Source organism: Anarrhichthys ocellatus, unplaced genomic scaffold (genome assembly GCF_004355925.1).
Source record: "Anarrhichthys ocellatus isolate YVR2014 unplaced genomic scaffold, GSC_Weel_1.0 scaffold24, whole genome shotgun sequence".
Lineage (NCBI taxonomy): Eukaryota > Metazoa > Chordata > Actinopteri > Perciformes > Anarhichadidae > Anarrhichthys > Anarrhichthys ocellatus.
In genome coordinates this window covers 301928-328849 of record NW_022280054.1, presented here as the reverse complement: position 1 = coordinate 328849, position 26922 = coordinate 301928, and the positions used below count along the sequence as shown (strand labels likewise).

The 26922-nt window shown below is 42.4% G+C and overlaps 1 protein-coding gene across 9 annotated transcripts in view; it reads left to right on the top strand.

Moving 5' to 3' along the window:
* Window positions 1-5120: 5120 nt before the first annotated feature.
* LOC116390669 (muscleblind-like protein 1) overlaps window positions 5121-26922 on the top strand; it is a 59753-nt gene continuing 37951 nt past the window's right edge. For 8 of the 9 annotated variants that reach the window (XR_004213188.1, XR_004213187.1, XR_004213185.1 and 5 more), the window contains exons 1-2: window positions 5121-5350; window positions 23715-24701. Coding sequence is in view for 5 of the 9 variants with exons in the window: in XM_031860582.1 (XP_031716442.1) it covers window positions 24528-24701 (174 nt within the window). In the remaining 4 variants the exon portion in view is untranslated. Of the gene's footprint in view, window positions 5351-10597; window positions 10754-23714; window positions 24702-26922 lie in introns of those variants that run through there. The other variant, XR_004213186.1, reaches the window with a different exon arrangement.

The following is a 26922-nucleotide window of genomic DNA, read 5'->3' as shown; positions in this document are numbered from 1 at the left end:
AAGGCTCTTTCCTTGCTCCACAGTAGTGGAATGAGCTCCCCACTTTCCCATTGAAGGCAGGACCGCACAGTCACTGTCCATCTACTGCCGCATGCTGAAAACCCAGACATCTTGACACACCATGCTAGCATGTCTCATTTGTTAGAGAAAACACAACAACTTTAAGTATTAGTATTGTTGCAATTAACACTTAGTTTTGGGTGGCACTTTCAGTTGTTGATGATATCCAGCTGTTGTTTCTCCAGAAGTTTATTAAACTTAGTGTATTTCACTTTGGACTAAAACACTAGGAAACTGTAACATGACATTCAGCGTTGGCATTTCATGGTTCAATTTCATATATGTTGAGGGATTAAGTGTGTTAGCTTACTCTTGGCTTCATTTCAAGGGCTTTCTTTTATGTGGTGTTAATTTGGGAGGGGTTACTGGTTTACTATTTATAGGTAAGTTGCTGCAGTTTGCTTCCATGACTTACAGAAGCTGCACTTAGCATTTCATTGGTGTTGTGTGGTGGAACTTTCTCAGCCTCAAACACCACCAACTTTTAATTTAAGGGTGACGGCAACATTTTGGCATTCTGTGCCTCAGCAGGAAATAGTTTGCTGTATACGGTTTGCATAGGCCCCTCTTTAAAAGGTTATGGCTTTTGGTTTTTGGCTTTTAGTTGTTGCACAGATTAAGCGAAAATACAATTATTTCATTGTTTTTCTCCTTGCCATGATCAAAGAGATAATGTGACCTTATTGAAAGTATGAGGCATTACCAATATTACTCTACAACAGCCCGTATTGTTAGGTTGATACAGAGAGGACTGCTGCTAGCTTGCATATGAATATTAACAAGAATTCCACACTGTGATGTTTCCCATTCTGTTTGGTGTGCATCTCTCTCTCTGCGGGAACAGACTGATTATACCAGACTCAGACATCGAACCCCTCACCCATCCCCACTCCTTCTCTCAGACAGAGATGAGGGAAGATGAGTTTAAAAATAAATGAGTAAATATTATTTTGCTGTTAGATGCACCATTTGAAAAGCCTGTTCAATCTTACACCAACAACAGGAACTCAAGTCTTTAATACTGTAGTTCTGCTGTTTACAGATTACACGCAAGATGCCACTCTTTTGGTTTGAAATGCATTGCCGTTTGGATGCTCAATGTAAAATGTGTGTGATGTGGTACGGTGCTCATGGCAACAAATTGAGCATTTAGAAATATTTTGTCCTAAAGCTAAATTAGATAATAGGCAATACTTCAAGTGCACCGTTTAGACTTCAGAATGCATAGCTGCATGTGATTATGAACAGGAAACTATTGATACCCATTGCAGCAGAATAGTCTCTCTGTGTTGACTGTCCTTTATTTTAAATACAAAATTATATAGTAAACAAAATATCCTCCTTGCTGCTACAGTCTTTGCATATAGGTAAACTTCATTTGAACCCATTTCTGTTAGACAAACACAGATATCACTGGATCTCTTGGAATGGAACCTGTCCCACTCCCTCGTCTAAACTGTGATTTCTGTGTTTACTGAGCACTACGAATAAAACAGACAAATAATTTCAACTTTCAACTACCAGCACCATAACATCATTTTTATTTGAACCCTTTTCTATGGTAAGTAACAGCCATGACTCATAACTTTGCTCTCAGATATAAACCAGGATGAAGTTATAATTAAGGTTTAGGAACAAGACCACACTTTACTCCCCCAATAATTTCATTACCAGTGTCTCGTTAATTCCACTACCTGTGCCTCAATAACTCAATCACCCATGCAAACCTATATTCAAGTTTCTAACCCATTGCTAACATAGCCCCTGTGGCTCCGCCTTCTTCTGCAGGTCCTCCTCCTTTATCTCTCGCGTCAACCACTACCAATGCTGCGACACCAGTTTCTACAAGTACTACATCCTCGTCGCTTTGCAGGTTGCAGGTTGCCTCCAACAGTACAACCAGCCACCTATTGCCTCAACAGTGCCCCATTACCTTGTCCTTTCACTCCACCCGCACATGCTCCGACCGTGTTTCCAAGACCTGAGCCTCCCGCGCCTCCTCCCCCCCATCATTCCCAAACAGCGCCCACCCCCCTACCAGTCAAGATACCGCCGTCACTCTACTGTCCTCTCAGCATAGACAACCTCTATTGAGGTGGCATAATGGTCTGCAACAATTTCAACAGCATGGGTTGCAACATTTCAAGTTGTTCCTTTCTCTATGCCTGTTCCTTTTGCACCCCATACTCATTGCACTACTTTGGGGGAATGAGTGGTCTAAAAATGTCATCCTCATCCATTCAGACCACTGCGCCGCAGTCACACTGCTTTCATCATTCTGCTCGACCACCACCATCCCCCTGTGCATGACCCCGACCAACCTTGTGCACTCGGCAACCGCCTCCCTTCCAACCCTCTCCTCGAAGCCCCCATCATCCCACCTTACACGATCCTCACCCTATCATCCAACCGAACTCAACCCTCAACCAATCTTTAACGCATCTTTAATGCAACTTGTTGCTACGAACTTTTGTTCCAACTTATGGCGTTGTCTTCGTTAGTGAAGCAGTTATTTTAAGTGTCACAGTGGTTGTGGTTGTTTTTGAACTACTAAAATGAAGAAGTAGCAGCAATTGTTTCCCGTGGGCTACTTTCTTACTGCACGGATTGTAAACCAGAGGGCACAGTTTACGAATCCGTTCTTACATTCTTTTCACCATGCGACCCCAGAGGGGCTCCATAGAGGGCTATAGGTTGTGGTGAGAATACAATGGAGCATACAATACTACATAAATAGTGGTTCTGAAAGTATCTGTAGAATAACAATTCATTATCATTTTAAGACCAAAATAATTATTTATTGGGCAAAATAACAGCCCTACGGTCTCTGTAGTGATGTTACTGTTATATGAGCAATGTTCATATTGTGGCATGTCGGTCTTTGAAAATGACACCCAGTAAAATATGCAAATAAGCCAAAAATGTAGGCTAAGTATTTGCAAGTTAATATTTGCCAATATCTTAGATCCCACAGACTCCCACTGAGTAAAGTAGCAGTGTTTTTTCTTCTTCTATGGCTCAAGACTTCCTCTCCTGTAATGCAGCATTCACACAGTAATATTGAACGTAGGACAGGACAACAATTAATGAACAGTATCAGAAAGAGGCAGGTGCCTACAGTACAGGCATAACATCCAAATCCAAACACAAGTCCCAGGATAGTAATAATTACACCAGCAGTTCAACCACCATCATTATACATAACCCTAATCAATGGTCATTGCGCTTAAGGGGAGCCGTGATGTTGAATAGTTCCAATGAGCGGTGAGCTGTGTGTGTGTGTGTGTGTATGCAAATGGTTAGTTTTAATGTCTCTAATGAATAGATGTAGCACACGAAGCCTGTGGACACCTGCTGTGTCCATTAGTCCCAAAGCGCATACTAATCACTATGGCTTTCAAATCTGAGCAGGTTATTCACTGTCCCTAAAATTCAAGGACCCTTCATTACACGGAGCGCATTAGGTTGCAGTGATAGCTTGTTGAGTTATACGCTTCTTCCAGAGGAAAAAGAACATCGCAGAAAAGTCCCTTTAATTGATTCAATGCAGTTTTCGCTTACGCAGAGCACTGGACGCCCGGAGGAGTAGCTTTAACTTAGTGGCACATTCTCTGCAGATCTAAAGAATAAAGTAGAACAACAAGTGTGAATTGACAACCTGCATGGACAAACAAGCCACATACCACCAGCTGTTGCCTCCCACCTTAGCTATACCATACTCTGCTCCCTTTCCTTTCAGTTGCCAAGCTCACTGATTAAATCATCCTCCGAAGAATTTCAACAATCAATCTTCAGTGAATCCCAGTTCCTACCTGTTCCCATGGCTACTGGGAAGACAGAGAACTGAACTGTGGGATATGTAGTGTTTTGACGCAGGTTCTATCTGGCTCCAGTGGCATGGTGGTACCACTCACCTTGGTGTAGATATCAACATGTATCACACATGTTTTGTCAGAGAGGATTCTTGTAGGGCCAGTGGAAGAGGGGAGGAGACAGCGATGACAGCTGCGAGACAAAAAAAAAATAGAAGACTAGATGTTGAAAGATTGAGTGTTGGGGGTTACCAGTGCAATGGCAGCGCTGCAGGACTCAGCTGTGAGCTGCTGATTTACAGGGCCTGAAGGAAAGCCACGGCCTTCCACCCACTCTGTCGCCATGGGAGACGGTGGAGAGGAGGTCTCGTCTCCTTTTCTTCCTCACCGTCATTCTCTCTCCGGTATAGTACTCATCCCTCTATCTCTCTTTCCCTCTGCCCATCTCTGTTCATTTTCTGCCTGTCAACTACCCCTTTCATGATAACCCGCTGAGCTCCGATTATCATTCTGAATCAGCCACTAAATAACGGTTAAAACCAACCTCCAGGGAGGTGAGTAATGATAGAGATTGAAATAATTACAAAAGTGGGCACAGTCAGTCTCTCTGTGTGTCTTGATGCCTGCATACATGTGTGCACACTTCCCATGCATTTCATAGTTCAGCTTTACTTCCCTTGTTGGTAATGTGACTGAAATGTGTGTTATCAAAGGGTGGCAGGCCTCTGCACTAGCAGTAGCAATGGAGAGTAAGGAAAGAAACCACAAACAGGAACTATAGCCTGCTTCCAGGAACCACCACATCAACCCACACACTCAAAACCCACACACAAACTCAAAGACATACACAAGCCTAGAGATGCATGTGCATACACACACTCAGTTTGTCTCTATTCCCTGTGACAATACACCACCCTCTCTTTATCTCAGAGGGCAGGAGCAACAGTTAGTGATCACATGACTGCAAGTGTCTCTCCTCATTTTTGTGTTAGCCGATTAGCTCAGGCTTAAAGTAAATGCTAAAAAGAAGTAGAGGAGTAGAATGCATGCAGTTAGTTCACTTTTTCACTATTTAAACAGACTATACACAGGGAGAGAGCCTGTAGAGCTACAGGAGCGAGAGGGTTTGGGGAGGGGGAGGCTGTTGCTACGGCAACCAGAGTCGCGGCGCTCATCATCATGAGGCTTCTTCTGCATTGTGTGTGTGTGTGTGTGTAGACATAGCTCTTGTGAGTTCACCCTCCTCTCTCCAGACAGGAGGCGAGGACATCCCTCTCCAACGCTGTGCCAACAGAGAGAGGAGAGAGAGGAGAGAGAGAGGAGAGAGAGAGAGAGACTGAAACCCCATAATGCACTGCACGCTGCAGGGCTGAAGTCGTGCAGATTCATCAGTTCCTGTTCGGAGGGATTGTGTGTGAGCGCACACACACTCGTACACCCAGACCGAGTGCAAGTGAAACACACAGACAACCAGGCAGGTAAGGCAGCTTTTCTCTGACCGTGCAGACAGCCACTGGCTTTACAAGATGATCTGTGTATCTGTGTATCTGTCCATTGCTGCCTCTTGAGAGGAGGAGAGGGGAGAATTGCTCTGTAGAGATGACAGGCAATCATTAATATTTGACATGTTATGATTCCGACAACTTCCCCGCCTGTTGCTAGAGATTTTTCTTACTTGGAAATGTCTGAGTTTGGGATTTTTCAAAAGCAAAGATATATCCTTAGAGATTTGACATATCTGATATGCATGTTGAATATGTGTGGTAGTTTTTGTCTGTCACCGGTTTTGTTTTTTTTGCATAGTTTGTTTTTCCTCCAGCTTGCAGATAGTGTTTAACTGTAGCTGATTTGAATATGCTGGGAAGGTTTTGCATGGACTTATATTATGGGATCACACTTTCCCATTCTGACGACTGTTTGCCTTTTTATTGGGGTAAAATAGTTACACATGTATTTACATTTTCAAAAATAATAAAACAAAAGCATAAGGAATTCAACAGTAAACTGGACAGTTCATAAGGTTTATTCTCTAAAGATCTAGTTAATGTTGCATTACTTGGTCTGATATGCTTCATGTAACAGTTAGATCAATTATGTTATTTAAACGCATGAAAGCCCAATGTGGCCGTAAAAGCTTTATTAATGACGATCACTGATGAGGTGTTTCTGGATTAAGTTTTCAAAGCTCATTGTAATTAAAACTTAATTTACAGTCTCACATTACTACAAATACTTTAATAAGCTAAGCCTGTTTTTTGAGTTATATACTACATGTTGTGCCCAGTGAGTCACACCAGTGCAAGCTGATTGGCGGTTAAAAGTTTGTGGTTTAACGGCCACAGGAGGCTTGTGACCGTATCTGTTGCGCCAGAGACACAGACAGGCTGGAAAATGCGATTGCAGGAGCTTAGAGCAGGGACTCTTAAACTTTATTACTGCAGGACTCCAAGAGGAAATTTCCGTCCTCCACCCATGGGACCATTATGAAATCTTGTTTCAACAGTTAAGAGGGCCAAGAATGAGAAATTGGTTTGAAATAAAAGTCAATGATTTCTAAATTAAACCTTAATTTCAAACGTCTGTAGAAATCCCTGAAGAACACTTGTAAACATAGGTTATATTGTCTTTTAAATAAAATACGGCTCAAGGTGATTTTATTTATATTAACTTTAATCAAAGTCTCAGAAGAGAGCATTGAGACTGTTTTAATGCAGATCAGACAAAATATTTTTTTATTTTGAATATTCAGTTTGTCTCCATTTAGCTCTGAGAGAGCATGGCTTCTATCTGCACTTCCCTGCACAAATCCACCTGTCAAAACTCAAAATGGAGAGGCTCCTCTTTTTCATTATGGCTCCTTTCATTAAGAGCCACCCTTCACCATTTATGCTGTAGCATGATAGAATTATCCACCAGACACCTAAACGACAGTAGCATCTATATCTCTGCCTCTGCTTTGTAGTAATTCAGCATTGGTGTTCAGAAGACTGAAAGCTGTGTCTATATACTGTAGTCATCTGGATATATAAGGTCTTCTTTAAAGTGAGTGTTTTAGTTCAGGATTCAGCCGGAAAAGAAACACTGAGCAAGAAAAAAAGAAATTCAGAAGGATGTATGTCAATGCTCTTACCAGAGCTATTTTAGTGGGGAGTTTAGGAGCTTTTTGACCAAAGGCCATTCATATATTCCACTACTGGTCTGTTATAGAGCTCTGTGTTGACAGATTCCCACACTTTCCACTGAGGTCACATCTTGGGGCCCCAGAATTGGTACCAGAACAACAGAGCTGTTCAGACCAAGAAGAAAGACGTCAGAGACTGAGCAATCATGCAGTTTTAGCGGACTAACATACTAGTACTAATGCATCTGTTGTTTGAAGAGCACCTGTTTAACTATTGTACCTTGAATACTCAACAATAGAGCAGAGGTCTGTTATGAATGTTGAAAACCTCTCAGACATACACAGGGTCACCCTGCTGGATTTTCCATTCGGTAAGATCCTTCTCCAGTTTTTAGATATTCTTTACTCTCGGTCCAGCTCTGGATTTGCTTGGCAACATGTATCAAAGGTGATATATGGATCCAGATATCCTTGTCCAACTTTAACTCCTCCTGTCTTTGTACTTTTTCCTCAAACGTTTTCCTCATCCCTGTCTTTAATGATCTGGAACACGAGGGACACATGTTCATGGATCTGTGGCCTCCTTTTGATATGTCCAGAATGAGTGAGGACGTGAGCGACTCTGGTTTGCGTTAGAAAGCAGTGCCTGGAAAGTCCTTTTCTCTCTCTCTCCTTTCTTTGTACACAGGCATCAGCAGAGCAGTGAGCTGGAACCTTAGTGTGCATTAAATTATCTGCAATTGCAGCAATTATCTGCAAGTCCAAAACACTGTGCCTTGTTTCTTCACGTGTCTCTCCTTGAAGCCTGATGGTTGGAAGTGAATTCACTCAATGATTCTGAAGTAGGCCTACTTGTTATTTACTTCAGTGTTTCCATTTCATACTACTCTGCACTTCTACTTCACTCTGTCTCAAAGGGAACAAGTGCTCTGCAGTCTCATATTTTAAAACCTTATATTGTCAATTTTCAACGTAATGCACAGTAAATCCAACTACAAAACTATTTTAACTAGTTTAAATTGATGTTGGCCACATTTTAACATTGGGATGCTGCCTACAGTACATGTGAAGACACAAATAATACTCCAATTACATGACATGATATAATATACTGAAAACACTGACAGGGTCATTCTGCGTCTATAATGAGTACTTTTACTTTCGATACTAAGTACAATTAACTTTTCGCAGCTTTTTACATAAAGCTTAAAACTAAAATATCATATTAACAATGACTGTGTGTAATGTGAAACATTTTGCTGATAGGGAAAAAACCCACGGAATATTATCCCCTGACTCAGCAGTTCCCTCAGCTCTACGAAGCGAACTGTTAGCATGTTCACCATGTGAGTTGCTGATATTTGCTAAATTATGTGTTTTTTAAAAGTCCGCATTGTAAAAGTTACATTTTAAATGCAGAATTTTGGGAGTATTTGCTGTCTTGCTACTGTCATATAGGTAACGGATCTTCTACTGTTACTTTTTGGAGTAGAAGATGTCACGTAGTGTATGTCTGAATTCAGCTGACCTCTTGAAGTTTCCATGAGCAAGACAGTAAATCTGTATGTGAGCGCTGTGCTTTGAGTGAGGCAAGTGAAATAAGTATTTCCTTATAGAGAAAAACTCAGACTGAACTTTATGGACAAAGCCAAGTGCTATTGGGGTCCTGCAGTTTTAATACACATGAATATTCAAATTCCATAAAAAAAAAAACATGCACACACATGGAGACACAGCATCCTGTTCCCAATTCAGCGTAATCCTGGAAGACAACTGCAGGGCCTTTTTTGGGCACACGCCGGTGACTTGTCAGCTCTAAAATTGAAATTCCATATTACCGGCGTCTGTAGTGCGTTGCTTTCACTCTATGAACGAATTGGTAAATATTTATAGAAGCTGGAGCTAAACATTAACACTTAGAGCAGCACAGAGATCCATCATAGGTGCTTTTGAGGGCAGGCTGCAGGCTGCCGTTCAATCAACACCTTTCCTTTTACACACACACACCCCGATACAGTGATAAATTCCAAACACCCTGATATATTGCAGCCACAAGTCAGTGATGTGGCTCTGAGTCACTTGCTAACACCCACATGACACATACACACATGCCTCCGCAAACACACACACACACACACATACACACACAACACCACGCACTCACATATGCTTACATAGACACACATGCACATGCATGTGTTTGATGGAGTTAGACGCCATGGCAACAGAGCTGTGACTCTTGCTGTCCTGTGAGTGGACTGAAGCTGTGGAGGAGGGAGGAGAAAGCTACCAGCTAGCATGGCTACACAAGTGCAGCTATTATTATTCCCAATCCCTCCCTCACTATTCTCTGCTTTTCCTTTTTCACCTCAACTGGCTGCCTTTCTGTTTATTTTTCCCAAGTGCAATATAACTCACTGTAAGTTGGAAAAAAACAAACCTCGACCAGGGGAAGTAGAGGGGGCAGAGGAGAGGTAAACATGCATCTTATACAGGCATGCATTTTCATCGATTGTGCAAAACCTGAGACATCAGAGGGAATGGCGCTGATTCTCACAGCCGCAACCAGACAGCACTCTGGATGGCATCTTATTTGTTGACATATTTGAAAATAGAGGAACACAGGCGAACTGAGAAACAGGCTGGACATGGTAAGACGATGAACTGACAAAATACACAAGGAGAGCAGAGTGATTACACACAGGTGGAATAACACAATCACCGATGCGGGAAAAGACACAAAGGCAAGGAAGTAAAGCCAGACATGACACAAGGGGAAAGTGAACTTACAAAACAAAACAGGGAACTAAACAAGAAACCCAAGACCGTGACACTGTTATTTTTCCTCTTGCATTCCTTGCCCTCTCACTTGCTGCATCACCCTGTTTCAATCACAACACAAAACGATTTAACTCCTTCTCTTTGTCTTCCTCCCTTCAATACTTTTTTTTATGTTTTTGTTTTTTTGCCTCACAGTTAGTTCTCCCCCTCTCTGTTCCTGTCAGTCGTGTTTTATAAAGGCAGTATCACAGATAAAGAGAGCGAGGGGGTTGGGGGGGTAGGCTGCAGGTGGACAGGTCTCACAAACAGCATCTGTATGAGATTTACTGCCTGCAGATACAGATGGTGGAGAGACTGCTAGGATGAAAAAGGGGGGAGAGGGAGTTGGAATGGTGCAGGTGAATTGCATTTGGGTCTTGGGTAGCATTTTCACGGTCTGATTGTCAGCATTTGTTAACATACCCACATGCACGCGGACGCGTGCACGCACTCCCATGCAGTGTGAAATTGTGGGAACGTGGCTGTTGACAGTGGAAGTTTGTCTGAGTTAAGTTCCCCCCTGCGTTTCTCTCCTCCCTCTTTTGCATACGATCCAAGCGCGAGCTGTGAAAGGTGAACTTGCAGCCTGCTGTGGATAAATTATGTGTGACATGTTTGGCTGTGCTGCCTTAAATGGAGACCGGTGTATCTGAATACAGTAGGGCTCTGCCAAGAGGAAAGGAGAGAGAGAGAGAGAGAGAGAGAGAGAGAGAGAGGGAGAATGAGCGAGGAAGTGAAGGACAGGGAGGGAAAGAGGAAGAAGGGGAGGAAGGAGAAGAGGCGAGGGAGGTAGAAAGCGAAGGAAGGAAAAAAGAAAAAAGGAGAGAGGAGGGGGCAGTGACAGAGGGCGTGAAAGGGAGGAGAGTCGCGAAGCAAGCATGAGGTTTCCACTTTTCACTCTCCCCTCAGCAGCAGTCAGATGAGTCCTTGCAGAGATACAGTAAGTCTTTGCTGTTTACTCTGTGCATGTGTGTTACTTTTGTGTTTGTTTAGACACAAGACTGAGCTGTCCCCTCTTACAATTCCTGCTCTGTTTTGCCATTTTATTCATTGCATTTTTTTTATTCACCATCTGGATGTTGACCGTGATGTGTTTGAGTGAGTGAGTGAGTTATATGTTCTGTCTGAGCGTGTGTGTACATATGCAGATGGGAAACCGTGGTCTACTGCTAATGTGGGGTAGTTTGAGGCGGGACAGTTTTAATGTGGAAAAGAGCTGAGCAGACAAAAGAATGGGTAACGTTGGTGTTTAATGTTCCGCAGAGTAGCACACACTTACACGTACCCTTTTCTGGAAGACTACTCTCTCTCCCTCTCTCGGACTACAGTGAAATCCATGTTGTGTGACTACTACTGTTAACACTAAATATATGCACTCACGTTTATGGATGAATGAATCAAAACAGACACCAACTCTCTCAGACACACACACACACGTGAACAGCCCTGCACTCCTCCTGTGTAATGACTGCCCTACTGGTGTTTACACTACAGCTGCCCTCAGGAAATTATTAAACTCCCGCTTTACCCGGGCCGTCTGTACCAGTCTGACACACAAAAACATTAACAGACGGGCTACATGTGCACACACAAAATCATCATTGAAATTTCAAAGGCCCTCCAAAAAAAGTGATTTGGTTAAAATGGCTTATTATTCTTTAATAAAGTTTATCCTTTAATTAATAAAGTTTGTGTAACCATGAAGAAAGTAAACAAGCAGTGTTTAATAATGCTGCTGTATTTCAATGTTTCCCCAAAAAGCTCTGAATGTGAGCCATATTGGCAGTATGGGGAGAAACCACATTATAGATTTATAGAGATATGCTTATGTGCCGCTTTGATGGAGAAAAAGAGGAAACGCTACAGAGGTCTCTCTGTATTTTGAAATTTGAGTATTAGCAGGATTTGTTTGTTTTGCCATCAAAGCTTAATCACTGAACTAAGTTAAAAGTGTATGAAATGTATCAGCTTTGGGGGTCAATTCATCTTCACAACATGCACGACTCATTTGCCACTTTTCCTTACATTTTGGACACCTGCAATGTGCTGGACTGTGAGCAACTGTGATCAGAGCTCATGATGCCAATATTCCATATACCGCCTAAGCAGGAAGTTGTGGTAAAAGGTGACACTTGTCACTTATGACAGAGTGCTGCCTGTAGTTCTTCACCTAATAAGCTTAATGTAGCTTCGTCTTCTTTGACCATTTGTCATTTATCTACTGACAAAAAAAATTAATTTTATTTTGTATTCTATTCATCAATATGGGCTTTTTTTTTATTACATGAGTATGCACAGTTGCTAACCTTCATGACTAAGGCTACACTTTCTCCAGCTACATACTTCACAATAACAGCCCGGCAGTAGTTTGCTGGTGAAAGACATGTTCTCCAATAGCATGGCAAATCAGAGCGAGCAGGGAAATTAAAGAGATTTATTTTTGGAACAGATGACATCACGTTACCTGAATGTTGATGGAAATTTGCGGGTGGCCCAATGACTAACATGTATGGCGGATGAAACACTGATTATTTTATATGTAATAAAAGTAATAACCTTAATTTGAACTTTCGTTATTTACCATAGTGATGCTGCAACATACACTGCGTCTATCTATATCTTCCCTGTTGTGTTGAGTACACGCCCTGCTCTCACAAACTGATCTGAACACCTTTGTCTCTCTTTCACAGTTTCACATCCTCACCCCTCTCTGTCTCATTCTCTGTCTTTCTGCTTTTATTTTATTGCTCACTTTGTATTTCTCTGTCGGTGTCAGACTCTCAGTGGGTTTGAAAAAGCTTCTCTGCAGATCAGAGCAGGCAGATCTACAAGGTCATTAGAGTATAGAACAGCGAGAGCACGGAGGCACTCCGATACATAGGCTAATGAATTTCACAGCACTTGAGTCCTGACTAAAGCACTGCATGCGAGAGAAGAAAGAGACTCTAAGGGAGACAGAGCAATGGGGAGAGAGGAGGCATGGTTACCTGCGTTTGACTGCATTGATTCCTGAAAAACGCGTGTTTCTATAGATTTGTCCTGGTTTCTTTTTTCTCCCCCACCTTCTCGTTTCATCGCAGAACTAATCTGTCCTTCAGAAGTGATGTCATCTCCCTGCTGTCCTCAGCAGGCACACAGCAATCTGTGGAATGCAGATGAGTCGTGTGTTTGTGTGTGTGTGTGTGTGTGTGTGTGTGTGAGAGAGAGAAATTGAGTGTGTGTATGTGCATAATGACAAGAGCACCCAAATACCCTGATTTACCTTATTCAATTATCGAGAAAAAAGAAAATGGGGCGGATGCTCTGATCAAGGTGACAGCAGGAGAACCCGAGAGGAGATGACTTTGAGTCTCAAGCCTCAGCAAGTCAGCACAGAGTGTATAACTGGCAGATAGACAGTCGGTCACTCAGACTAATAGTTGGGGGAGTCCGTTTGGCAAGTGGCAAAATCACAGTGAGTCAGTCAGTAACGTATGATTGCTGCTTTCTCTGTCGTCTGCATAACTGTCACTGGACTAATGCACACTAGTGGAAGATGTAATCTATAGTAAATACACTTGGCTCCACGGTGGAGCCCTCTGTGATTTCCACAGATTAAGGTGTCAAACTGAATCACCGGTCATAGACAGGTGAAGAGTACAGATTATCCCCGTTTGGCCAAATGCTGCTCTGATGACAAGTCATGGGTTCTGCACTTCATATGTGTGTGTGTGTGTGTGTGGCTGCAATGTCGAAAACTGATTGTAGATATTTTCTTTCAGGGAGCATCCACTCTTTTGGTGTTTCCTGATTTGATCAAAGACTGCCAGACTGCAGAATGTGAATAATTCACACAAGGCCAAACCATTAGCATCAATCATCTCCATCAATTGAGCTTCATCATCTTTACAACAATTCTGCTATTAAGCTTTTCAGCCATTCAGCTTCTAATCAGTGACCTGCTGTTACTGAACCGTCTCCTCTCAATGATTTTCCATTGTCATAAATGATTCTTATCTTGCTGTACTTATTGTATCTCTCTGTGTCTTACTCCTCTCTCTGTCACTTGGCTCCCATCTCATTACATGCTGAATACCTCCGCCCTGTCTTTTCTCAGACCACGTCAATCTGTCTAGTTTGGCATGTGTCTGAGTGTCAGAGCAAGAGAGACCAAATGAGAGTAAAAAAGGAAAGACTGTGCATACCTGTGTGTCTTTGCCTTTTTTCATGTCTCATAAAGGCCCCCTTGCTAGAAATCCCACATGCTGTGATGGTAAATTTACACAAGGGAGTTTTTCCAAAGTGGCCAGTGTACTTTTTTCCCTGGCATCTGTCTGCCTCCCTTCCACCTATTACATCTATATCCCTTGGACGTCTCCTTTCTATCACTCACTCTCTGTCCCTTACCCCGTCGGTCTATCTGTCTTTCTGTCTCCGTGACTTTACCTTTTTCAATCTTTCTTGATCTGCACTCCCATCCACCTACACACACACCCACACATATATATCATACACACACCTGCTCCATTGTTATTCCTGAGAGGAGTCGACCGGTCTGGCAGTGGGTTGGTTTATGTCCATGAACTTAGTGACACCCTGCCACTGCATTACATCACACTGGCGCTACCACAGCCAGGTAGCCTCACTGCAGTGAAGATAAGAGTAGCTGTACATACGAACCAAATGTATGCATACATGCACAATCCATGTATTTGCCCTCCCTTCCTACCACACACAAACGAATAGGCAGCCCTATATCTAAACATATATTATCTCACATCCCTATTCACGTGGGTGTCTACTCAAAATGCCTCCCACTCCGTCTCAATGTGCACGTCAGGGTGTTTAAACACTTTCACTGATATCACAGTGCAGACGACAGCTTGCACACGTGCCACTTGACTGCCCTCATCGTCTCCCCTCCCCTCTTTTTGTCTTACAGCTGAAGGAGGGAGTCATAGATCGTGCGTTTATGTGTGTGTGTGTGTGTGTGTGTGTGTGTGTGTGTGTGTGTGTAGGAGAGATAGAGAGCACACACAAGGGAGATAGTTGTGCGTATGCATACATATTACTCATATGGCTGTGTCCTGAATATCAATTCACTGACTGACCTTCCATCCATCTCTGTAGTTGTGCATCCTCCGTGGATGATGCAGATCTGCTGTCTCATTGTTTGTGGTCAATACTAATGTGTGTGTGTGTGTGTGTGTGTGTGTGTGTCACAAGCTAGGGAATGGAATTAAGTATAAGATTACCCTGATGGTACAATCTGTGGAAACAGCATGGTAATGAGTATCGTTTCAGAATGACCGGCACTCTGAGACTGAGATCGGAGACTGTCGGATTAGATCTCAAGCTTGCACGGGTGGGATTGGGCATTTGTCAGACAAGGGTCACGTGTGAGCATTATTAATACCCTTGTCCCCCCTCGGCAAGGTATTTCAGCTCATTAATGTCACTGAGATGGCCATAAAAAAAAAGATACACAATAGATTTAGGGAGACCAAACGCAATATCATTGGCAAAAGTAAAAGTGGATATGTATCCAGCATTAGTCACTGTCATGTCCGTCATGTGTTTTCCAAATGAGCCATTTCATTATCATTAACGGGGGTTGTATTTAAAGAAACAAGCAGGACATCGCAATACCTGGGACCAAGAACATGCGTGCATCCATCCATTCATTCACACACACACACACACACACACACACATTAACACAAACACACACAACCTGACAACACTTGACCTATAGGCAAATTTCAGCCTCATAGATAGAAAGTTGGGGTGGGCACAGCTTGGTGGAGCCATTAATGGATAGATTTTTGTGAACCAATGAACTGATGGGCCAACAGAACCAAATACAGAGTTGCTGGTCGCAGCTAAAAATATTACACTCCTCTTGGGCATCCTAAGTTATTATGAACTTGCAGATGCAATGATGACTCCCGTAAGAGTCTATAACAAACGATTCATGAGTTGCATTACAGGGTGTGGCTTAAGTATAGGGGGCAGCGCTAACCCACACAAATGAAAGAGGGAATCTCTGCTGAGATCATTGATGACTCCCACAAGAGTCTACGACAAACGGTTTATGAGTTTGGCCATAGTTATGGCTTACTGAATCTGTGTGGAAGTTATGTGTCTTTTAGTTATAGGCCACCCTAACTGCTACACCCACTTTTTGCAGATTGAAATGAACACAGATACTGACCTTCAGTCCCACACAGTTGATGTCCATCCCAAATTTCACCGTCCCAGGGCAAAAATTGTGGCCGCCAAAGGATGGGGAATTATTTGCGGACCGACTGACTGACAGATTAAGCTGTAGAGCTGCTGTTCACAGATATAAACCCTGAGGTCTCTCGCTGCTACGATGCTTGTTAGCCTTGTACACCACAAGGTAGCACAATAACTGCAACTATGTGGCTTTTTTAGCGTGTTAGCTCAACATTTATGTTGCAGTTTTGTCTTTACTTCTGTAAAATTAATAAATGTAATATTGGATGTTCTGCTCCAATTCATTCCTACCAAACAATGACGACTCTTGAAAGGGTCCGTCAGTGAACATCATTAGCTTGGCTAAACAGATGCTGTTACCACACAGTTACAACACAGCAAATAGCACAGCACTAAATGACTCGTGATCACAGTCAGCTGCTTTGTATTCATGTTGGCAAACTGTGTCATCAGGGTTAACTTTGCCAGTTTACGATTTCAAACTTTTGTCAGACAACCTCTGAGGCTCCAGCTCACCTTCTGGCTCCTGTCAAGTGATCAGCCAGCTGACGGTCAGCAGCTTTCTGTCACAACGCTGGCATGAAAATGAAGCAATCAAGTACACGGGAAACTCACATCAAATAATCATAATAATAAAATAAATGTAAATAAATAAAAGTCCTGCCCCCTCTGCTAACTAGCCACCGCCCCGAGCTTCTACAACACAATGTCTATACATATTCTAAGCTACAGCAAATTGATATGTACTATCATGCTGGATGGATATTTTTTTTAGCAGCATGTCATTTAAAATAAGAGAAAGGTAAGGCTCAAGGAATAACGTGGGACTTTAGCTGTCTAGAGTCTTCAGGTTCAGAACAAGCTGTGGTGAACTGAAACTGGTGATTTCTGTCTGATATGATCTTGTCTACTGTGACATCCCTGTGCATGACTCTGGTATTTTCATTTTAGTTTGGTCATCTCTACTGCGATCCTTCACTCATTCCCATCAACATGAACAATATCAGACTGAAAGCAATTTGAAAGCTTCAGTCACACCTACATCAGTACTTATCTTGTTTTATGATTGTCAGCATGCTGGTCCCCCCCAGTTTGTCCCTGCAGTCACGTCACTACTGAACTGCAAGATTCCGCATATTAGTGCAACAAGTCGAGCAGCTAGAATTCATTTGGGCAGCATAGGATACGTTTTACCAGGAGCCAGTCATGGTATAAGACTGCATTTAAACAGTAGTTCACTTGTACATTTGTTCTTATGACTGTCTTTCAAATTCAATTTTTTGTTTGGTTTAGTCCACAGAAGGTGTGGTGATAGGTGTCATCAGGTAATATTCTTTTTGTATAGTTTTCGTTACAATTGATGAAAATGACATTGGAAAATATGGGTCAAGGAGAATATCTAGCAGCCAGCAAAATGTCAGGGCAAGGTTCTGTTGACCGAACATTATGAGAGATATTAATGTTATAATGGGATAGGATGCAGTTTTCATTGTTGTCAATTAGGTTGTTTTTCTTTCTAATGCTGTCAAGCCTCATCAGTGTGCAGACCTTCATCTGACTGTTGTACCAGACAGAGCAGCTTAGATCATATTTGTAATGTCATGGTGAGAAAAACAAAGTGACATATTTGGTTGATACAATAGAAAATGACTTTGCTAAATCTTTCATATTGTTTGAAGGACACTCTTTGTGTACAGGTGAATCATTTGGTGAAACAAGCATTGTCTCTTGTTATCTCGCACCATCAGGACTAACTGCTCTAGCCTCATTAACGGACGGTGTAGGTGTCTGCCGGGCGATAACCGTTCAGATGTTATAGAGCTCATTTGAAAAGTTGGTGTCTTTCATATGATTTCTACAATACTGCTTTGATATCAGGCTGGCCTTGACACCATTAACGTCTTTGTCCATGCCTTAAACATGGTTTCCCTATAGTTGCCGTGGCAGTGAGGTCCTTGACGCACATTTCCGTGGTACCGCAGCATGAACAAGGAACAAGGAACGAGGAACGAGACGAAGAGATAGAGGGGGCTGTGACAGTGGGCGAGACTAATAAGGACAGCTACTATTAAAAGATGAGCCACGTTCACAAAGTTGTTTGTGTCACATGATACTTGGAGTGCAACTCAGCAGAAGGCGAGCAGATTTCAAAGAAGTAGAGAGATTTGGGGAGTGGAAAAGTGGAAAACACTGAAGCACATGCGTGAAGAGAAATAGAAAAGGAGAACAGGTGGGGATCAGAGAAAGATAAATGAAGAAGGATGAGAAATGTCAAGATGGTGTCACAGTTGAGAGCCAGCGGTGCTTTGAAATGGAACAAAGTTCAGCTATTTCTCCACTCTTTTCATACTCGTGTGTATATATATATATATATATATATATATATATACACACCTGCCAGTAATCACCTTGTTTTTCTCCCCTCACTACCAGACACCAACCACTGTCCCTCACCCACTTGTACTAATTGCCCCTTTTTGCCTTCCATCACTCCTCATCTAGCCTCTATCTTTCCCCTGCCACCTCTGGTCTCCTTTACTCCATTTGTCTCTCACAGACTCTTCCCCTCTCTTCTTCCTGATGCTCCTATCAGGAGAAAGGGCAGCTCAGGTCATATATAGAGGATATCCTGGTCAGTCTGCGATGCGGTGTAATACGAAGCGTCCATCATCTGCTTTTTAATGCTGCAGTCAGCGCCCTTTAACCTCTCGTGTTACTGAATTCCCCCTCCCTACCTCCATCTTTCCTTCTCCTTTTCTCTCTTTTCAGAGGGTGCAAAAGTGACATCACTGATCAGCCATATTTCCCAACATCTTATGCAGGAGGCATAAAAATCTGATTCTGAGCCCTGAGACTGATTTGTAACACTTAAGGAATGTCTGAACCATCAACTTGACCCCTAAACAAACAAGACCTTTTGGTTGCTAGACAGCAAGTCCAAGGGAGCTGTTACAGATCAGAGTTTACTCTGTGAATGTCTTGGGGAGTTTGTTTTGAAGGAAATTGTTTCCTCTTATTGTCCGGCTCTCTTTGTTTCGCTGTCTATTGTGTTTAAAAGGTCAGCCATAACAACTTAAATATGGAGGAACCTGCTTTCTTTTCTTCATCTTCCATCATTCTTTTTTTTCTTCTCTGGAAGTCATTCAAGGTGAATAAATGTCTCCCATCTCTGGCCCCTGTTCACTCTACTTTTCCTCATATTTTTTTCTCTCTCCCTCTGTATTGCTCTCAGATGCAGGGCTCAATGTGGCTTGTGTTACCAGTGTGAGGGGCCCTGCCATAAAAGAAAGTGCAGTTCCATGTGTCTTGCACCAAGCACGGCACATTAATATATCAAGATGCGCCGCTCTGTGTACATTTTATTAACAGTAATGAAAAATATTTGTTGACAAAGTTTCCAACAAACACGAACTTGATTAAAACTAGGATATATTTTCATCAAAACACTGAGACTAAAGCTAAATCAAAATTAACACTGGCTGAGGAAGATGAACCAAACTACAGTATGTAGTGCAGGCTTTGCTTTGCATAGTATTTTTGTAGAGAATGATAAACAAAAACTTTTTCTATGAACACCTCAATTTGGTAAGATTCCAAATCATGTAGCCATATTAAAACCCATTTACTGTGTATGTAATCAGTTCTAAACAGTCAGTATGTCAGCAGCAGTGGTGTCACTGGAGGCTTAATGTGTGTGTTTTTCCTGGAGAGTTGTCAAAGCCATGAAATAATCCAGAGTTCGGCCAAACGAGTGGCACCGTTTTAGTAGACGGATTAGGACAGGATCATGGCTTCCTTTAAAAGAGGAGATGGAGACATGAACCCCGGTGACACTCTCGGCATTGCACTATGCTTTGTACGGACCACATGTCAACAGCTGAAGTGAGTGAGTGAGACAAAATGTTTAGCTACATTTTCATTCTCTATACTCTCAATGAAGTGTGTGTGTGTGTGTGTGTGTGTCTTTAGTGTGAGTTGGGGCATTAGGAGGTTGAGGATTGCATACTGTAATATCCCCAGCCTTCTCTACCTCCCTCTTCTCTCCAACGTATTACCTTGGCTAGTTGATCTGATGGTGTAATAATATCTCCTGCCTCTGGCTACGGGAAATGGCCACATGCATTATTCACACATGCTAAGATGCTTATTGATGACTCCTTTATTTATATATTCCCTCAATGCCAGAGTCATTTCTCACATTTTTTTACCCCTTAGTTTTGATCCTCTGTTGTGACGTGAGCCTCGTCTCATGAGCCTCACTCACTCTTGGTTTGCAAATGGGTTGTGCTCGTTTGATGGGAATTTAGTTCAAGCTTCTGGCACAAGATATAACTATGTGAAACTGGGTCTAATAACACATGTAGGTGTAGCCTCATTCATTAAATCTGCTTTATTTGATGTCAAAGCTCACAGCGGCTCATTTTGTCATCGCTGTTTCCATTGGGGTATCCCTCAAGTGCTGCGTGAAAATCCACAGAAAACATAACTGCTGTGAGAAAACTAGCATGACATTGCCTTGCGACTCTAGGGTAAGTTTGTCTAATCTAATTTGTGTACATTCTCCAGCTATTTGCCTCCTCCTAATTCATGCAGTCATTGCAAATGGGGCATATTCTCTTTTATGTCCGTGCATGGAGTACAGTGCTACTGGATGTTTAGTGAGTTTTCTCTCTAAATCCACATTTCCTGTTTGAGCCGTATCTTCTCTACAACAGCAGAACTATAGTGAGCCATGTTTCTGGTCCAACACTGGTACTTTAGGCGTAAGTGTGTGTGTGTGTGTTTTTGTTTTTTTTCTCATTGAGAACCAGTTATAAAACTTTGTTGTCTGGGCATCTTTATGACAAAGGTCACGTTTCACTTTCCATCTCTCTCTGTCTCAAATACACACACATTAAAATAAAGGCCCTATTAAGCTGTTCAGTGGTGGTTTTGTGTTGACTTTGTAACTCACAGTACAGTAAAGGCGATCCCCTTTCTAAAAAGCATTCATGATTGGCCTGCTTTAGAAATATACATTATACGTCATGCAGTGACTTCCAGAATCGAATATGTATGTTTAATATCAGACGGAGTCAGGGACAAGCATTCAGAATTATTTCTGTAAAACTGAGGTTTATGTTTGACCCTTTAGGAGTCTCGCTCTGCATCCCCAAAATAGTTTTTTTTTGCCGGAGTTGTGCTTTTTTAAATGTCTACAACAAAGGTGGCGAGAGCAAAGTGACATTTTGTTTACTCACCGGCTGCTGTGACCTAATGCATCTCTTTTATAGCAGACATAGTGGGTTTTTTTAATGACTGTGACTGAGAAATTGGATTAAATAGACGATAGGTCAGGTCTGGCTTAACAAAGTCACCGATCTGGCACATTGGATCGGTGGACCTCTAATTGAAATAGAGGCATATCTTTTCCTCAGATGCAAATGAGATGGACGACTGACAAACACTGCTGGAACCCATCCTGTGTTGTGTAGACTTTAGAAAGTCTTGACTCAAATCAGAATGGCAACAGATGTGAAATTCAGAAACACTGGAAAATACCAGAATTTCCCTTTACGTAAACATTCTTGAGATTATTTGCATTTTTTCATGTGTAGGTATTCCTGCCTTTATTTGCATGCAAAAAATGCCACCTAACATCTGGGATTCAGCAGTGCAATACAGAGAGTCATAGAGGTCAGAGAGTGAGTAACAATAGGCAAATGCAGAAGACTCATTTTGCCACTCCATATTTCATGCACTGGTAATGTTAGCCCTCTCTGTATTCTCTGTCCTTACCACATTTTTCCTGCCAGATGCAGTGGGCTGCCCTGGCCTCTTTCTTGCCCACATACACACACACACAGACACACTGCCCAAGATATAAGCTTTGGGCTGAAAAAGTAGCTCACCACAGATGTGACCAGTCCAAATAGGAGAAGAGAGCATGAAACATAATCAATGTTTAACCAAGGGAATATTTTTACTGTATTCGTTTCCTTCATTCCTCGCTGGCTTCTCTATTTTTTCATGCTCCTCTTTCTTCAAAACCATCACTTTTTAAATGTTTTTATTGCAGTAGCCTAGTGATTCCAGATCACATATTAATCCCTATCACTGTTAAATATCATCAATCTGTGTTTCAGGGTTTTTATTTCTGACAAATAGCTGTAAATTGCTTTTGCGACCAAATGCAACCAAACAGCAACCACTGAATGTAATCAACTTATTCAACATCATTCATCATTGTTGGTATTCGTCATATACATGTTATATATTCTATGAAAGTCTTAGACAGCTGACAGTAGATGTTGGTGCTTTCCATCACCACATAAACAAACAATATAGACAAATAGCAGGACGTTCTGATTTTGACTCCGACCAAAATCTTAACTTCTGCTAGGCTTCTGACAATGGCAGATCTGAACATAATTAGGACATACAGCTGTCTGCTCACAGTAACATATTCCTCAACCTGCATGTTTAAGGATAGGGCTACTGTATGAACAACAGGGATACTTGAGAGGCAGGGGGGTTACTCTAAATAAAGTATTTTTATTGAAGTCATGCGCACAAACGTTTGTCTGGATGGTTGCTTTATACAAACGTCATATCAGTGCAGAGCATATCAGAATACTCATAAAGGCATTTCATCTGAGTGTGGGGGATTTGGGAGTGACGTAACCACATGTGGGATGCAGGGTTAAGGGCACTCACTGTAAGCATAGCAGCTGTATTTGGGGGGCAGTGTGTTCTTTCAACATACGGATGTGAACAGCAAGTGTTTGGATGAGTGGATTTATGGAGCATCCAGCAATGCATGTGGCGAGAGAGAAAATAAACAAAAACAGAGATATGTCACATTCTTTTCTTTGTTTCTCTAGTGACCTTATCTAGTCCTCGTCTCTCTCGTCTCGCATGGCCACCTGCCAGCAGCGATGCTGGAACCATCTAGCCAGTTGCTTGGCCATTTCCAATCTCACCAGAGATGTGCAAATTGATAACTCATGAATCAATACTTTGATACTCAAACACTTGCTCATTTGTCATCGATGCCTATGAAAAGGGTACAGTGTAATCTATCGGGAAAGGTTGTTCTTTGAAATTATGGCTCATTTCGACATGTATTATAGAGATTGAGAATTCCTTATGAATGTGTAAAAGTCTGTAATAGTGTTTATGTTTTTAAAGGCTGATCTGTGCAAATTACAATAATCATTCAAAAGTAATTACTATTGTATTATTACACAAAGAAATTGGATTATTATGAACTATAGTCAGAATTAACATTAATTATCAATATAAGTACTGTGTGTATATTAAAACTTCGACAATCATCCATCCTTCTGGGTCACCTCTTTGGGACACAAACAGACATGCATACACCAAATTCTTCCCACTTTCTTTCATCTTTTTTTTTTCTCTGTCTCTTGATCTCTCTCTTCTTCACTGTCATCCTTTGAAACGTTGCCTTTGCCTGAATGTGTCAGCTTTACCGTTAGCTGGGAAATCAAATCAAACGGCCATATCGCTGAGGGTCTGGCGGTCTCCGTGAGGGCTACCGTGAGAGAGAATTTGCAGGAGAATGAAGCTGTGTGTATGAATCCAAATGTGAGTGTATTAACCTCGGCGAGTGCGTTTGTGTGTGTGTGTGTGTCAGTGTGTTAAGCCCTGCTCCACTGACACTCTTCCCTCCTCCACAGAGAGAAGTGCCTTCTTTCGGTGACCCCTGTGGCTGCGCCTCTGCCTCTGTGCCTGTCCATGTCTACCGGAGTTGCCAGCCACACCAGAAGCCCCAGGACCGCCAAACCCGTCCACTTAGCCAGTCTCCACACCACTGACACCTTCCTCCTTCCCTCCATCTCCTGCTCTGTCCAGCCAGACTTCTCTCCATCCATGCCACACAGCTCTCCTCCGTGGAAGTCAACCACTCCCCCCTCATCTGCAGACAGAGCTCGATACTGAAGACAGCTTTTCTCGGCTCCTGTGAGCGGAAGGAGTCTCTGTGCTGTCCTGTCCACCACAGCCTTCTTCCTCGTCCCTTCGGTTCGTCTTTCTCCTCCTTCCTCCTCTCCTGCAGACCTGCATCTTTTTATCATGGGTCGGCTCAATCGATAATGTGTTTTGCCATTCATCTCATCTGACAGTTCAGCCGAGGAGCGAGGCGATAGCCGGAACTGGTGTGTGTGTGTGTGTGTTTGAGAGAACAAGATTACAAAGCAGGCCCCTGTGGCCGTCACCAGCCAGGCTCTTGGTGACAGGCGGTGAAGGATTCCTGTTACAGCCACAAACAGACTCTTAGGATGGGCCGCAGGTGGTAGGCGAGTCCCAGGCCTCACAGAATCATATCCTGGGGACGCGTCAAAAAACTGTTAAAACTAGCTTTTTCCCATGTCCATTACCTATTCTTTCTCATCATTTGCCCCAGTGTCATTAAAGACATACAGCGCAGACACGCATAATTGCATTTGCTGGATATATATTCCTCTTAATCGCCCCCTCCTGCCCGGTTCAAAATGGCGCTGAACATGACGCAGATCCGGGACACAAAGTGGCTGACGTTGGAGGTTTGTCGGGAATTCCAGAGAGGAACGTGTTCACGACCGGACAGCGAGTGCAAGTTCGCCCACCCTGCCAAGAGCTGTCAAGTGGAAAACGGCAGAGTCATTGCTTGTTTTGACTCACTCAAGGTGAGTATTGCAAACACCTGTGATATTCATTCATCACTGCCCTGGCTTCTCTACTTTTTTGTTTTTTGTGTTGACGAGCATCATCTTCAGGATGTTTTAAGTTCTATTTCGGGGTTTTTGGGTATGCCAGATCTTGTTAGACCATAAGAGAAGGTGTGGTTGGGGATTCAGGGCTTGATGCAGGGGTGTCTTCTTTTTAGACACAAGGTTAGGCCATGGCAGTGGGGTAGATACATATGTGTATAAATACTTTTTTAGAGTGTGTGTGTGTGTGTCTTGGTAAGCTGAGATGAGGCAGTAATGGCATTAACATCTGTGAATCAGACTCAGAGTTTCCTTCACTGGCACATAACATTAGCGCAGGACTGTCAGCTGGCACATTGCTAAAGTCTGCGTGTGATCGTCACATCAACAGGCTGAATAGGAAATGGAGAAGTAGGGCAGCACACTGTATATCATGTTGTATATACGAGTCTGCGAGTATACGTCTCTGTGTTATTTTGAGGTCATGCAGCACAGTGGGGTGTTCTCAGAAGGCTCTGTAATTTACTGTCTATTTTTGCCCTGGCACTGGGACAACACACTCCCACTATGCAGACCCCCCCTCTCTCTATCGCAGTGGGGAGGGGTGGTGGTGGTGGTGGGGGGGGGTGATCAAACAGTGGAGAAGATGGAAAGAGGAGGAGGGAAATAGAATGGACTGGGTCGCTGCATATTCATTGTGGCAAGAAATGTTTTCCTGATGCTCAAAGGCACAGCTGATGAGAATGTCTATAGTGTCACTAGACTGCAACGAAATGGCTCGAGTTTCAATGAGTGAGTTTGATTTTTGATTTTTTTGTCACGTTATGTGTCAACCAACTTACAAATTTAGTTGAAATGCTGCTGTACAAGAACGCCAGTGATTATAATGTTGTCGAAAATGATGTTTCTTTCTAAATGAATTGAGCAAAGTGGATGATGAGACTTCGACACCAGAGACTGGTTTGAGTCCTGAGTCACACGGGTGGTTTGTTTTAAGCAACAGCATCACTAAGTCAGGGTGGTTTGTGGTTTTAGTTTCATTTTGAGCAAAACTAAGCTACAGCCACTCCAGCAGTTTGTGAAGCTGTTAGTTATGCCAGGTATCGTGTTTAAAAACAAAGTACAGCTGGAGCTTATAAGAATTACGATACTTTTGCAGGTATTTGGAAATTAACCAAAGAATTGGACAAACTAAAATGTTGACCTGATGATGATGCTGAATGAAGGGTCAAGGAATAAAGTTGACACAATTCATCCTTAGGAGGGCTTGGATGTTTATGCCACTTTTCATGGGAGTCAGTACAATAGATTTTAAGCCATTTCATTCAGAACCACAAATGTTGATATCTCGGCGGTGCTAGAGGAAAAGTCAGGGGATTCTTAAATCAGTAGGATTCATCCTCTGGAGACCATGTATGCACAAGGTTTGATGGCAGTACATAGTTGAGATACTTCTGATCTGACAAAATTGGTGAAATGACCGACCAATGCACCAACCAACATTGCCATCCCTTGAACCATTGTGCTATTGTCCAATGCTCTTTTTTTATGTAAACTGTAACCAAGACCCTTTTCCCCAAAAGATAACCATAAAGTAATTATCATGTTTTCGTTAACATGAGCGGTAAAACAAATGAAAATATGTTGCCAGTGAATGTTATGCAGAGATGTTTAGCATTAAACATTTGATAACAAGTTGATAAAAAAAACCCATAGTGTTGATTTAAAGGCAACGTAACGTGTCAACTCACTTCAACCAAAACTCAGAAGAAGAAGAAGAGAGTTCAAATGTTTATGCTAAAAGCAACGCATTATCTCACATCCCTCGGTCATAAACAAATGCTACACTGTTCACAGTTATGGACGCCCATACATTGTGAATATACATCAGGTCCCACTTTTAATTTACCACAACAGTAGGAGAGTGTGTTAAGAGTCAGCTGTGGCTGCATATGTCATGGCTGAGAGCCAAACATAAACACTGGTCTTTAGTAAGATAGTATATTATATATGAAGATAAGTACATGTAGCCAACATGTAGAATACATGTCACAAACACAACATGTGCACACATACACATTCACTCACACTGCGGTATTTCAGCCTGCTGCCTCATTATTCCAGATGCTAATAAATGTGTCAGCGGTATCATTTGAGTCAATCCAGGTATTTTGGCTCAACTTAGAACAATGATTCT